The sequence below is a fragment of the Artemia franciscana genome, chromosome 3, assembly GCF_032884065.1.
Source record: "Artemia franciscana chromosome 3, ASM3288406v1, whole genome shotgun sequence".
NCBI lineage: Eukaryota > Metazoa > Arthropoda > Branchiopoda > Anostraca > Artemiidae > Artemia > Artemia franciscana.
The window spans coordinates 50626189-50641267 of record NC_088865.1 but is presented as its reverse complement, the minus strand read 5'-3'; the positions used below and the strand labels follow the sequence as shown (position 1 = coordinate 50641267).

Genomic DNA, 15079 nt, shown 5'->3' with positions numbered 1-15079 from the left:
TCTCAAGAGCAGCTGAGGGTATTGAGTTGAAACTTTCAGGATATGCTGAAGGTGATGTTTTAAAGTGGTTGGAGGGATACCAGCCCCCATCTCATGTCCTCTTTATCTGCCTTCTTTCCAAAAACATTCGATCACAATTTTGTTCAAAATAGTCTAAAGGTCACATAATTATGCTTAAGGCAATGAAATGACTCTCCACAGCTTTGGATAGAAATGCCGAACACAATCAGTACTACGCGCATGCTGGTTGTCAAAAGGGCGTATCAGCAATATCTAAGGAATTGCTAAGGGTATTAAATTGAAACTTACAGAGTATTTTTTTTTTGGGGGGGGGTGTTGTAAAGTGATTGAAGGACTACAAGCCCCCCTGCCTTTTTAGATGTCTCTCTTCTCCACATTTCGAAAACGGATCATTCGATTGGAAACTTAAAGGGCAAGTGCTCTTTTTATTCGTTAAAAGTGATTGGAGGGCAACAAGCCCCCTTCTACGCCCACCATTTCCCCGTACATATACAAACACAATTTTGAGATAGCCAATATGTTGAACGTAGTTGAAAGGTCCATAAATTATGCCTTTGAGGATGACACTCCCCTCCCCCAGAGCCCTCGGGGCAAGGGACGTAAGTTATGCCCTGGGGACATATAAGGCTTATATAGAAAGGGTGATCGTATAAACTTCAAAGAGAAATCATTGGATTGGTAACTAGAAGTTCTATTGCCCTTTTTAAGATTCAGAGTGATCGGAAGGTGGACACCCACACCTTGCACTTTCCCGAAATGTATCAAATAAAAATTTTTAGATACCCCATTGCTGTCGTAAAAACTTCGTAAAATACTCATTCAATTGAAAATTGAAAGGGACAGTGCCTTTTTTATTATTCAAAAGTGATTAAAGGGCAACAAGCCCCCCCCCCCACGCCCATCAATTCACAAAATACATCCAATCAAAATTCTGAGATAACCATTTTGTTAAGCGTAGTTAAAAGGTCCGAAAATTATGTCTTTAAGGATGGCAGACCCCCCCCCCCCCTACGGCCCTAAGCGCAAGGGTTGTAAGTTATTCCCCAAGGGCATATAAGGTTTTTTATAGAAATGGTGGTTGCAAAAACTCCAGAATGGGCTCATTTGAATGGAAATCAGATATTCTAGAGCCTTTTTTTATGAGTCAAAGTGATCCGAGGGTAAATGCATACAACAGAAATTTTGATATAGTCATTTCCTAAAAAATAGTAAAAAAAAATCATATAATAAGGCCTTTGGAGTTGACAGAATCCCCAGTCTGGGGGTAAGGGTTATAAGTTGTGCCCCAGGGCAGATCAAGGTTTTTATGAAAAGGGTGGTCGTTTGAACTTTAGAAGGGGCTCATTTGACTGGAAATGTATAATTTTAGTTTACTTTCAAGAGTCAAAGATGATGGAGAGGAACTAGCCTCCCCCCTCCCTGACATGCTCTTTTTCCGAAACGCATTCAATCGAAATTATGAGATAGCCATTGTGTTACCAATACTACAAAAATCATATAACAATGTCTTTAGGGTGGACATGATCCCCCAGAGTCCGTGGGCAAGGGTTGTAAGATATGCCCTAGGGCATATAAGGTTTTTATGGAATGGTTGGTCATATAAGCTTCGCATCGGATGGAGCTCATTTGATTGGAAGTCAGAAGTTTTAATGTCCTTTTTAAGAGTCAAAATGAATGGAGGGAAATCAGCCCCCCCCCCCTCCCAAAGCCTATCATTCCCCAAAATATATCCTATCAAAACTCTAAGACATTTATTTTGTTCAGCCTTATTGAAAGGTCCAGTAACTATGTCGTTGGGATATCAACCTCCCCACAATCTTCAGGACAAGGGCTGTAAGCTAGGCAATTCGTTCATTGTTTACACATAGCGTATGCTATTTAGAAAGATATATACGTCTCTGGACTGCACCCAGAGACGTTTAAAGGAGGGGGCAGTGGCTTCAGGCTCCACTGCTTGAGAGGGGACTAGGGAGTCTACTTTGATCGAATCTTTCATTTGGAATTCGGCTTTTTTGCTAATATTTGAGTTGGGAGGGGGTGTAATGAATTTTTTTCTGGTTAACACCAGCTCTAGAGACGGCTCTCAATGTGCCACACATACCAGGTGGTACTAAGTAGGAGCCAATTAACAAATCGTTAATTTCAGTGTTCAGGAAACCAGTAAAATAATTTAGATAACACTTTTGTCCATTCCTAGGGACACGACAAAATAATAACGAACTAAAATTGCTATGGCAGGAAAAAGAGATCCACCAACAGGGAGTTATTAAACTGAGAATTTTATCATTTCGTAAGATTGTTGAGGGGGGGGGGATCAGGTGGGATGTTTTGCGGCTGAAGCTTTCTGCGGGGAATTTTCCAACTATAGAATTTTAAACAGTCAATGTTCAGAGTAAATTCACCTAGTACCAAAATTAAAACTTCTGTTAACCTTCTAAAGAGTCAAATGCATAGCAAATTTAGAAATTAATATGTTAATTATTATTACAAAAACTATTTTTTTTTATCAATTAAAAGCTCATGGGCGGTTTAAATTTCAATTCTAATTAAAATACATTAAGTTCAAATTTAGTATGCATAAATTTGGATTTAATTTTTTTCCCTTATTTTACAAAAAATGAATAAAAAACGTACAGAGATTAAATAAAAAAGAAATTTGTTTTTGTATCAAAAGTAAAGACCAAAAATATGTCTAAAGCAGACTAAAAAAATAGCAGACATTATAATGATTAATCAGCAAACATTAATAGAAAAAACTTAGTAAAAATGAAACCATTAATGAACTTATAATTAACAAAAAAATAAAACTAACATTTGACTAAAACTCAAAATAGACAGAGATTACTATACTCATGAACGAGTAAGACGTCGTCCAAGCGTAAAAACCACCACAAATTACAATCAATAAATAAATGGAGCTCATAACGAAGAGAAATCATAATATATAACCAAGTAAAACTCAGAACGAGCAAAAATTAACAAGAGTAGGGCGAAAAACCCCCATGCCTTCTAACAAAATTCTAAGAATCAATAGATTGATTTAAAAAGAAAATAAGAGGCTTAATGCCAGTCAGGATTTAAAATAGCAGCTCCGAGTCAAGATGTCCTTCTAAATATCAAAATTCATTAAGATCCGATCACCCACTCATAAGTTATAAATAGGCCTACCTAATTTTTTCTAATTTTTCCTCTCAAGACCAGAACATAATTTGCAATGTACTGAACTGCATTGTCAGTTTAAAATACAGATACTGATATATATTCCTTAAACTTTTAATAATTTTTAATTTATTAAACTTAAAAAATGGAAACATTTTAAATTTTTTTTTAATCCTACAATAAATGACCGAGTAAAATGAAAACAAGCAAAAATTGATATGAGTAGGGCTGACAACACCTATGCCTTCTCAAGACATGAACATAATTTGCCTTTACTGAAAACAAATTACATTTAAAATGTTTCCATCTTTACTTACACCTTTACATAATCTTCATCTGAAATTAGCAAAAGTCCAGCAGTCTACAACCCATATTTCTGTTGAACTTCTGAAGATTAAAGATATTCATACATTACACCTCTCTTTCATTTCATTACAATATTTCTGTGAAGACCTTACACAAGTTTTTCTAGGCTTCTTGAGATTGTTAGAAATGTCAGTCCTTATGAAACTCCTTATGAAAGTCCTTATGAAATGTCAGTCCTTATGCTAGTGCCACCCACCCCTACAATGCCCTCAGACTTTGGTCTAATAGTTACTGTTGGACGTGCCTGGAATTCCATTCCTGTTGAGATTTGACAGTCCTGTAGCTTAGGCTCCTTCAAGAAACAGTTAAAGAATTTTTTGATTAAGAAAATTAAATTAAATTATAATACTGATCAGTTATTTATATTGTTTAATTATTTAGATTTAATTTAATCAATTATTTAGATTTAATTTAATTAATTATTTAGATTGAATTTAATTATTCAGATTTGGGTGGTTTGAGTATTGGATCCTTGATGTATATGTTTAGTTTTTTTTAAGTAGCTTGTGCAGAGACCAGTTGTACTTGGGTGAGGATTGGTGAGTAGAATCTAAATATATTTTAAGTGTGAATGTGTTTAACAGCTATTTATATTTTGTTTTGTTGTTGTTTTTTCCTAAATAACGGGCCATTGAGCCCTTTGGGATATTTTTGTTTATAAATGGATGGATATTAAAAATAAAAGGAACTTGAGTATTTCCTATCTATATGCTATCTATGATCTTTTATTTTAATTCATGTTTCTTTTGGGTTTAATTTATTCTTCTATAATAGTTGTTGATTGTCTTGAGTTTTAATTATTATAGGAAATTCTTTCTCCTGATTTTAAGTTTAATATGGCTTTCTAATTTTCAGTGAAAAACTTCATTTTTTGGAAAATTAGTTCTAGTTAATCAACCTTACCTCTGCAACTGTATTAAAAACTGGCAGCCCTAAATGGATTCTTCCTCCTTTTCCAGGACTAACACCCCCAACCATATTAGTTCCATACTCAATTGCTTGAGTTGAATGGAATGTTCCTTGCTTTCCTGTAAAACCTTGGCAAATTACTTTTGTTTGTTTGTTGACCTTTAGATTTTGTCTTGTTTGAGAGTAGCAGGTTCTGATTGATGTTTGAGTTGAAGTGCCAATAGACGAGAACTGTCCAATGGTTCCTAAAATACACAGATCAATTAAAAAAGACTAGTACTTTAATGAGGGGAAAAAGTGGTGTGGAATCACATAAGCTGTTTTAAAACCATACTGCTTTTTTACCTTATATAAGTAACATAGCACCCAAAAATAAGGACTTCTTTCTGACTAACATAATGAAGATAACTGTCATAAATGAATGCTAAAAAAAAACAAAAAACCTTTCTAAAAATTTTCAAAGCAGGAATTATTCTACATATAGATGAGTTGCCACATACATGGCTCTTTATTCCTAAGTTTGACTAAAGCTTCCTAGTGAACATTTTAAGTTGTATCAAATATAGTGACTTAACAACTAAATGAGCCCTTTTACTCTCTAAGTATCACAATATGACAAAAAGAGGGTAGAACATTTATCTATCACTCATTTTTTTTCTATCATTCTGCATAAGAATATTCATGGTTAAAATATTAGACAAAAGATCAAACCATAGTACAAACAATCAAAAGATCTGAAAAGGTACCTGTGCAGCCTCAAGGGTAGTGGCCACAAATTAAACAATTGGCCCATTCCTCACGAATGTATTTTATTAGAAAAGGAGGGCTTATTAGACATCGTCAAAACCAGAATCTTGCATGGAATCAAAATTAGAATCATTAGGACAAAAATAAGGCACATGATATCCCTCCCTTCTACCACCAGCTTTTTAGCAGAAAGGTAGGCATGCAACACCTTGCCCAAAACAGCATCACATAAGGGTTCTCAATATCAGCACAAAAACACAGCAAGGTCAAACCATGGATTGACTGGCTGCAAAAATGACCCAAGTATAAAATGAGGAATTTCAGTGACACTTTGCAAGACTGACTGAAGTATTAAATTAGTCTAAAAACATGCAAATCCTAGTTGCACTTAAAAATTAGATAACTAATGATTTAGTGCCAAAACAAGCTATTTTTCTGATTTCAATGCAATAAACAAGATAAATACTGACTCTGTGCTCCCAGGGCTTTCCAACATAGTTGGCAATCAAAGATGTTAAAAATAATACAAAAACTAATGTCACTCAAGGACCTGATGGAGAACTTAATTTCTGACAGTAATTCAGCCAAGAGAGTTTAAGTTCATGGGAAAAGGTTCAGTGTCCAATTGGCTTGAAATTTACAAGAGGGCAACTATTAGCCCAGACAATGTATTATCCAGGATTTTTTTTCAGGGGGGGGAGGGTACAATTTTTTTCTAAGGACAAACAATTTGCTTAAATTGATTTTTGTTACATTTTTACAAGTTTAACAAACATTTTGGGGGGAGGGGTTCAAACCCCTTAGTCCCCCTCTCCTGACTGCCCTCTCCTGACTGCAACCTTCTGATCAGATCATAAGGAGTGAAATGTCTAGGTATTTCTCTAATCTACCATGACCAGAATGAGTTAACAGTCTTGGGATACTTTTTATGAGCCCAGAACAATAGGAGCTACTAGATTTGGAGCATTTTCAATTAGATAAAACAAATGACTGAAAAATTGGGATTCCGCGATCTCCTTAAAACTTATAGGGCCAGCATCCAGGGGAAAGGGGATCTCAAAGTAACAGTGGTGTCTTATGGAAGGGATTACAAGCATAGCATACACTTTTTATGTCCAACTGGCTTGGAACTTACAGAGTATGTACCCTAGACCAATAGCACTTCCATAAAACAACAAAAGTTCCACCAGAAGGACAAAAGTATAAATACAGTTGTTTTTTGTTTGTTTTTTTTTGTTTACTGAAAATATACAGGTTATCTTTCCTGGAAAACTTTGCTATTAGACTAATATGTAATGTTCAACAGAAATTTTTAGAGAAATGAGATTTGTGAAAGTTTCAAATTACTTGCAGAAGAATTTCAGTGATACCCCTGCCTAACCTTTTACAAGTAAAATAGATATGCTGTCTTAACTAGAGCATGAAAAGGTTTCCAATCAGCAGGATTGGGGAATCAAAGAGGAAAAAGCTAAGACAAACTTAATTTGGTTTAAAAACAAGAAAACAGAATTATTTTTAGGCTAAAAATGACCTTGAAATGCAACTATTTAAAACACTAACAGATACAAAAATGTAACATGTGCAATTTTTTTAAATGAAATGATTTAGTAATTTATATATTTTCAAGTTTCCACAAATGGGGGCCAGGGTGGCTCCTACTAATTTTCAATCTAAATTATCTGCCTCACAATCCACCCTGGATTTTTTTAGTAAAAATATTATTCTGATATATTCTTCATAAAAATGTATTGAAACTATAGCTGATCTGCAATATTGATTGAGCTTCAGAATTATTCAGTTCTGAAGTAGAAAATCTTAAAATATACCTATAAAAATTCCTATAATTGACCTCAAATAAAACTAGGTCTCTTGAAAAATGAGCAGAGATTAATTTTGAGAGCTATCAAATCCTCAAATCATGGATTTTGGGGCTATTACCTTCTTGAATCTATGAATTGAGGGTTTAGAATATAGAAGACAGTATCTACCTAAAATTTCAAAGACAGTTTGAAATTTATTTTGGGTTTTCAGTTTATTTTTCTTTGGCTTTGGATCTTGAAATCACATGTCTTATAATTTTAGCAGGACATTTAACCATTGCCAGGACTTTTTTTAAAATTTAAGAAATGTTTTTTGGAAATATTTAAAAATCTTATGAAATAGGATTGAGAATAGGTATGAGGTTCAAAGCACTTTTTTGTGTAGCAATTGAATTGTAGTTTGTTTCTTAAGGTTTCATTTTTATAATACAAAACCTGTCTAATATTGTCAATGGTCAGCTCCTGATAGAATCAAGTTGTAACCCAGGAACCAGAAGAAAACAAAGAAATGTAAAATTTAATTCCCTATTCATGATCTTTGAAAGTGTGTTCAATTGCAATTGTATTCCATCTCTATCCACATTGGTTAGGTAATAGCATATGTAAAAATTTGCTTGTTTGCATTGTTTCTGGCCAAATTTATAGTGCTCAATAAAATAGCAATTAAATAGGAAAAAATGGAGATGCATAATTTCATTCCCTAATCATGCTCTGTCTGGAAAAAATAGTCACTGCATTCATAATTACAACACATAGGCTACCTATCTAATGGGCCAAATATAGCCTAACTCTAGGCTATATAGAAAAATCTTGATGATTTGTAGCCTATTTTTTTGTGCGCCTATTCAAATCAATAATTAGCACATAATAGGCTACCAAATAAATCCAGTTTAAAAAAATAAACATCAGCAGGGGAGCAATTTACCATGAGGCAGAGGGAAGGCCATACCTCCCTCCTCAGAACTAATCTGCCCCACCCCCACCCCAAATGCAATTTAGCATCTTCAAAAGCTTGTCAAAACCAAGATAGACCTACATAATTCAGGCAATTACAGAAAAAGATAGGTTTCTTTAATATACCTTGGCCTTTATGGTACTATATTGGTCATTTTTATTTGATCATTCTCACTTGTCATGGCTCTAACTTTGCCACCTCTCCCCCAGGATTTGAAAAATTATGCCCCTGTAAATAAGCAAACTTATGTACCCAGCCTAAGCCTACATATGGTCCCAATAGGTTAGGGAGAGGGGCTCAGATTAAACAGAAATGGATGCAACTATTACATGACAAAGACTACTGAATGGGAATCAAAAGGTATTACCTGGGCCTAATTCTTCTTCTATCTTATTTCTGTGCTGTAGCATAATTTCACCCAGCACCCCTTGAAGGTGGGCTTGGTTAGGTAAAATTCTAGTTTAGTGGCTTCTTGCTATCTCAGAAAGGGGCTAGGTTAGGAAAATGACACTTCTGGGGATGGGTCTACAGGCTAAAGTATATCCTGGGAAATTAATTTAAAGTACCCACATCCACTTCTTCTCCCTCTAGAGGGTCCTGAAATTAGCCTATATGACAGGTCTATACCTATTAAAATTTTTACAAACCAATGTTTTACCTTAATTCTCAGTTACCAGTTGCTTTTTCTCTGCCTTTAGCCTAGTCCTGAAAATGCAATTCCTGTTATTTGAGTAGGATTCTGAGCTGTATCAATGTTCTTTTTTTCAAAATTTAGGAAATGTATTTGCATATCTTTAAAACCTTATAAATTGGGACTGAGCAAAGTTGTGAAGCTGAAAAAAATTTTGTTGTACTTCATTCAAGCAGAAGATCTATTTTGAAAGGTTTCACTTTTAAACACACAGGATTTTAAAGGTCAGGACCCTTTAGAGGGAAAGGAAGTGAAAGTAGGTACTTTAAAATACCTTTCCATGACATAGGCCTACTTTAGCCTCTAGACCCATCTCTTAAAAGTTTCATTTTCCAAACCTAACCTCTTTTTGGGATAGCAAGAAGTCACTAAACTAGAATTTTACCCTTGGTTGTAAAGATACTGATATTTTTACTTTGTGGAATTTTTTTAAATAGTTCCCCCACCTAAAAACATTCCCCCTACTGTCCTGTGGTGGTGCAGTGGATTTGACCTTAGCTTGGTAATACGGGACCCAGAGATCGAATCACGCTGCAGGGCCAACACAGGGACCTTAGTAGTCAAGAAGCGTCGTTAATTCTTAAATAATAATAACATCCCCCTACCATAGAAAAGTCTGATGTAGCCTATCTTAGCTCAAACAATCTAGCCTAGAATGGTGCACTTCGTGACACAGACTACAAAATGAGTGACTATTTCTATGGATAGCAAAATCTTACCTGAAGTTTTGGAAATAATTCCTCTAATTGCCACAGCCATTTCAGGTAAGGCTAAAAAAGGCAAAATTTTATTGAAAATAAAGCAACAGTGTTTTTAGAACGCAAAATTTTTGACATAATAAGAAGAACGAAAAAGTCGTTTTTCTTTTGAGCATAGCCGCATTTACGTTTGGTGTCTTGCATACACAGCTAAAAAGAAACTAATACCAGGATCACACGCAATGGATTATAGAAAAATCCTTTAAGAATTTGGCCATAATGGCCAAATGCTTAAACTGTTTCCTTAAAGGGCGAAAGGATTTTATGCTTGAAATTTTTTCAAGCGATGAGCAAAATCCTTACAAGCAATAAGCCAAATCCTTAAAGGTTTTTCTAATGAATACGCCCTTATAAGAAGAAATAGTTTTAAATCACCTTTGGTTGTAAATCCTCAGTAGATTTGTTAAGACTACTGGTTTGGTTCATTCCCTATATATTTTTTTTTATCACCTATTTAATAGGATTTTTAGAATTGCCCTATTTATCAAATTAAATATATTTTAACGGCATTCGGTTGTATTGATATTGGTTATAATGTGTAAAAATTGTATTACTTTTTATTATTGTGCTGTACATGTATTTTAATTGCTGTTTGACAATGCATAGTTGCAGTATTTTGATTCCCGTTTTTAATGCAGGCAGTTGTTGCAGGTAAATAACTCCTCTCCATTAGCAAGTAAAGTGATACTGTTCTGGTTCAGTGAATACTGACTGAAGTGACACCCAAGCAAGCTAATGATTATAGAAGGCACAGAACAACTGAGTGATACGAACGCATATGACCTATTGGTCAAACGCGTCAAACTCAAAACAACAACAACAACAATCCTCAGTACCTATCGAAAGGTTGGATTAGTTGGATGCTTCACTTTTTTTCTGTTAGGGCATTGTTTTAGAGTTTGGACATATTGCTTTAAGAGCCAAGGAGTAAAATTCCAGTTTAGGAACTTCTTAATTCCAGTTTAAAAACTTCTTTGTACCTTAGAACATAGCCTAGTTGAGTTTATAAATTCAATTATCAGAAATAAATCCTGTTTTTAAAATGTAATCTTGATTTTTTTTTTTTTTTTCCCAGGCTAGGCTACTGTTTATATCCTTTTAATATTCCCAGAGCTTGAAGATTGAATTAATGAGATTTATTATTACCGTATCAAATTAAAAAAAAAATATCAAACAAGATTTATATTACCATATCAAACAGGCAAAGTTTTTAAACGACACTATGCTTTTTAGTTAAAAAAAATAGAACTAGGTAAAATTCTACTTTAGCTGCTTTTGATTATCTCGGAAAGAGATTAGATTAGGAAAAGGAAACTTTCAGGGATATGTCTACATGCTAAAGTATGTCCCAGAAAGGTATTGCAAAGTAACAATCTCCACTCCATCTCCCTATAGAGGGTCCTAAAATTTGCCTACATGACAGGTCTATATCTTTTGAAATTTGGAAAAAACAACATTACCTTAATTTTCAGTTTCTTTTTCTCTGACCTTAGTTCTAAAATTGCAATTCCTGTTAATTGACTAGAACTTTAAGCCATAACACTGGGTTTTTCTAACTTGAGAAACGATCTTTTATGCCACCTTGCTAAAGATTAAATATATGGCTGATATTATTTGATTACCTTAAAATTACCTTAAATCACAGCTTGGAGTGAAATAAAGACTTTAATCCTGTTGAATCGCTCCTTATGATGATAATTGCATACATGGTTGATTAGATTCTGGTGCATCCCAGTCAAATCTCCACGGTTTGTCACTCCACTCAGCATCCAGATGGAGTTTGAATACATCTGTTGATTCAGCAGAAACATTGTTCTCCTTGAGGTTGTTCCAGAGGTTCACAATCCGATTCGAGAAGAAGCTGCATCTTGCTTCAGTCTTTGCATGAAGTTTGCGGATTTGTTTTGGGTGTCATCGTGTTATGTGGGAGGGATCAATCTCTAGGAGCTCATTTTCTTGATTGGTAGAGAGGAGTTTGTGTGCCAGGATCATTTCCCCACGTTTCCGCCTATAGACTAAAGAGGGGAGGTTGATTTCCCTCAGCCGTTCACTGTAGGGCTTGTTTTCCATACCGGCAATCAGCTTATTGGCCCTTCGTTGGGTTTCCTCAAACACTACCTTGTCCCTTTTGAATCGAGGGGTGGCCAGGATGGTCCACACCTCCAAACACGGTCTTACCAGTCCTTTGTAGAGCTTGCAGATTACATGCCTACTTCTGCTGGTAATGCTGTATTTAATGATGCCTAGGGCTCTGCTAGCATTGGCTGAGACCTTCTGTGAGTGGGAGCTGAATTTCAACTGGGAGTCTACAATAACTCCAAGGTCTCTCTCCTCCTGAACATGCTCCAGTATGTGGTGACTTCCAGGGTTTTGGGTCATTAGGTATTGTTGCTGGGGGTTATTGTGTCCAAAGTGTATGACCTTGCATTTTTCAGCGTTGAATTCCTGCGACCATCTTTTGACCCAGGAGCACATGTGGTTGAGATCAATTTGGAGGGATTGGCGGGCAGAAGGGAATTGGCAGGACCTATGAGTTTTGAATCATCCGCATAGAGAGTGGTTTTGTTACTTGTGATAAGGGCTAGCTCATTTACGTATATATTGAACAGGGTAGGGCACAGGACACTGCCCTGGGGGACCCTGCTGGTGACTTTGGCTTCATCAGAGAGTGTGTGACTGTTTGGTCCAGTGGTCACTTTCACTTGCTGCATTCTGTCCCTCAGAAAATCCTCGGTCCAACTGATCACTTTTGGACTAAGAGACAGGGTGCGTAGCTTGTGAATGAGGTAGCGGTAAACAACTTTGTCGAAAGCTTTGGCTAGATCCAGCAGGATTATATCCACTGGTACTCCTTCTTTTTAGTAGGTCAGTTACAAGACTATAAGACTCAAAAAGGTTTGTATCCACTGATTTCTTAAAACGAAAACCATGCTGGCTGCTGCTGATGAGTGAGTTAGCCTCAAGATGGTCAATGACACGTTTGTTGACAATTCTCTCCATGACTATACATGCCAAACAGGTAAGGCTGATAGGTCTATAGTTTGCTGCTGAAGTTTTGCTACCCTTATTATGAATTGGGATGACTATTGCCGTCATCTAATCCCTTTGAAGCTTTCCTTGCGTTAACGACAAGTTAAATAATTTTGCAAGGGGCACTGAAATAGCAGGGCTTAGTTCCTTTAGCAGTCGTGGAGTCAGACCATCATGTCCAGTCGATTTGTTGGCATCAAGCTCCTTAAGCTGTTTGGTTACTTCTTCGAGTGTGATTGGAGAGTGTAACATTGGGATGGGAGTGTGAGCCTGTTCTGCTGGTGGGAGGGTTGATTGGAGGTCATCCTTAGAAAACACTGAGGCGACCTGCTGATTCAGAAGGTTAGCTTTTTCGGAGGCGCAGGAAGAGACTGAGCTATTATTCTCCTGGTCTGGTACTGAGTGTCTGCCTAGTTTACGCAGGGAGATATGTTTCCAGAATAACTTAGGGTTTTCCTTGACATTTTTTGCAAGATGTTCTTCGTAATATACAGTGAGTTTCCGCGTTTCTTTTCTGAGGAGATTGCTGGTAATTTTGTACTTCTCGTATACTGTTGTTGTTTTTTGTTTCACAAACTTCTCCCAAAGTTTTTTCTTCCTATTGCATAGATTCTTGATTCTTAGGGTGAGGAAAAGTAGAGTTTTTGGTATCTTTTTCCATGTCACACTGGTATGATTGGCTTGGCTCTCGAGTAGGGTATTTTTTAGAATTAGCCATGAAGCTTCCACATCATTTGAGATATGAGTTTCCAGATTGGCATCTATCCGCTCTTCTGCCATCATCTTGTAATTAGTAAAGGGTTGCTTAGTATATTTTGATGGTTTGGAGTTGAGTTGTATAGATGAGAGGACTGGCATGTGGTCACTTGAGCCAATCGGACTTAGAGTCTGTGTCCTGATCACCTTTTCTGGGTCATTGGTTATGACTAGGTCAAGTGTTGAAGGATTTTGTCCCGGACACATTCTTGTGGGCACGGTTATTGTTTGGTACAGAAAATTGTCAGCAAGGACTTGAATTAGTGGGTTTTGTTCAGGGTTTGACCTGGTCATACCTTGGCCGTCTATCCAGAACACGCTTGGGAGGTTGAAGTCCCCTGTCATGAGCAAAGTTGCCTTTGGGAAGTTGCATAATATGAATTGCATCATTTCAGCAATTGCTCTTTGAGAGGACAGCTGGCATGGACTACTGGGGCTCTTGTAAATTGAGCTTAGGACAAACATTTCGTTAGGTAGGGACAGGGACACCCAAGTGGCTTCAACCCAAGGCAAGTAAGAATTCGGGACAGAAATGTTTCTTACCTGAAATTCAATGGAAGCCAGAACAGCAACTCCTCTTCTGCAGTTTGGAATGGACAGATTGCTGAAGATTTTGTACCCAGTGGGACTGATCGAGTCTTCTGTCAGTTGAAATCTGGAATTCTTAGGGCTAATTTCTGTCAGAGTTGCAAAATCTATCTGACTTAATTCGAGCACTGTTTCCAGTTCTGGCATCTTATTGATGATAACATCGACGTTAGCTGTCATAATGTTTACAAGTTTTCGGGGTGTGTTTAGGCAACTTTTGGTTATGCACACTATTGTTCTCACTTATATTTGAAGTGGGTGAATTACAGCTGAGGTACACGGAGCTGCTATTGAGGGACAATACAGAGGGGCATGGGGACGTAACTGTTAATTTACTATTTTTATTTTCACACAAGTTTACTGTTAAATTGTTATTATCAGTGCTGCAGGACCTAGTATCGTCGGTTAGATTGGCGCTTTTATTTGTGAAGGACTTGAACGAATCAGGGCTGGACGTATAAGAAAGTTCATCAATACTTGTTAGTTTATCAAGATTCACTTTGTCACTATTCACTCTATGTACAGGGCTACCAAATGGAGCAACTAACATTCCATTGTCTGGTGAAAGTATCCCCCCCCTGGGCGCGCAGAGTTTTTTGAGACGATCTTTCCGCGGTTGATAGCTAAGTTCGACTCTCTTAGTTCAGTTCGGCGTCTGAGTTCAGCGGCTAAGACTTTTCTTTTCTCCCGGTCTTCTCGTAAGGCATCTGCCTTAAACTGAATTTCTTGACGAAGCTCGTAAGATCTTTGTAGAATGCATTTTTCATGCTTAGGTTTTGGATAGAGAAAAGAATGGGAGGGGGTCTGCTGTGGGTCGATTCTTGATAGCTTGCTCCTGCTTGTCTGATGGGCTGCTGAGTGGCCCCAACCTTGTTGACAGGCGGTGATTGGCTTATAATGCATCTTAAATTAGTAATGGTTTCGGTTTGGAATTTTGTATTGTTCTGTAAGATATTTCTCAATAAACGCCTTGTAGCTGTTTATTCCTAGCCGCAGGGGTACGCCTTAAGCAAATAGGTTAAGTTTCCTGCTATCTCTGTCTTTTTCCTGTCTAAACAGTCTGCGGATTTCATCTTCGAGGTGGGAATCAATGGTCTGTTTGATCTTGGATGTTTCCTGCAGCATTGCTGCTTCGACATGCTCCTTAACTTCTAGGATAGTACATTTTTCCGTCATATTTTTCTCAAAGTCATTGACACGCTCTTTGACTTCATCTATGCTTTCGGTGATATCACATTTGAGCTTCTCTACCACTCCGTTAACTATGTCAGCGATAGCC

At 36.8% G+C, this 15079-nt stretch overlaps 3 protein-coding genes across 3 annotated transcripts in view; all 3 read right to left on the bottom strand.

The window, feature by feature from the left end:
• The window catches only part of LOC136025377 (succinate--CoA ligase [ADP/GDP-forming] subunit alpha, mitochondrial-like), a 29163-nt gene extending 19620 nt beyond the window's left edge, over positions 1-9543 (bottom strand). Inside the window, exons 1-2 of the mRNA XM_065701357.1 lie at positions 9388-9543; positions 4450-4700 (exon numbers count right to left, since the gene is read on the bottom strand). Coding sequence (XP_065557429.1) covers positions 4450-4700; positions 9388-9427 — 291 coding nt within the window. The 5' untranslated portion in view covers positions 9428-9543. The remainder of the gene's footprint in view (positions 1-4449; positions 4701-9387) is intronic.
• A 1794-nt stretch (positions 9544-11337) lies between these two features.
• Positions 11338-11805, bottom strand: LOC136025557 (uncharacterized). Its single transcript, XM_065701586.1, has one exon. The coding sequence runs from the start codon at positions 11803-11805 to the stop codon at positions 11338-11340; it is 468 nt and encodes a 155-aa protein (XP_065557658.1).
• A 717-nt stretch (positions 11806-12522) lies between these two features.
• LOC136025555 (uncharacterized) lies at positions 12523-13980 on the bottom strand. Its single transcript, XM_065701585.1, has one exon. It carries the CDS (start codon positions 13978-13980, stop codon positions 12523-12525), a length of 1458 nt encoding a protein of 485 aa, XP_065557657.1.
• Positions 13981-15079: the final 1099 nt, after the last annotated feature.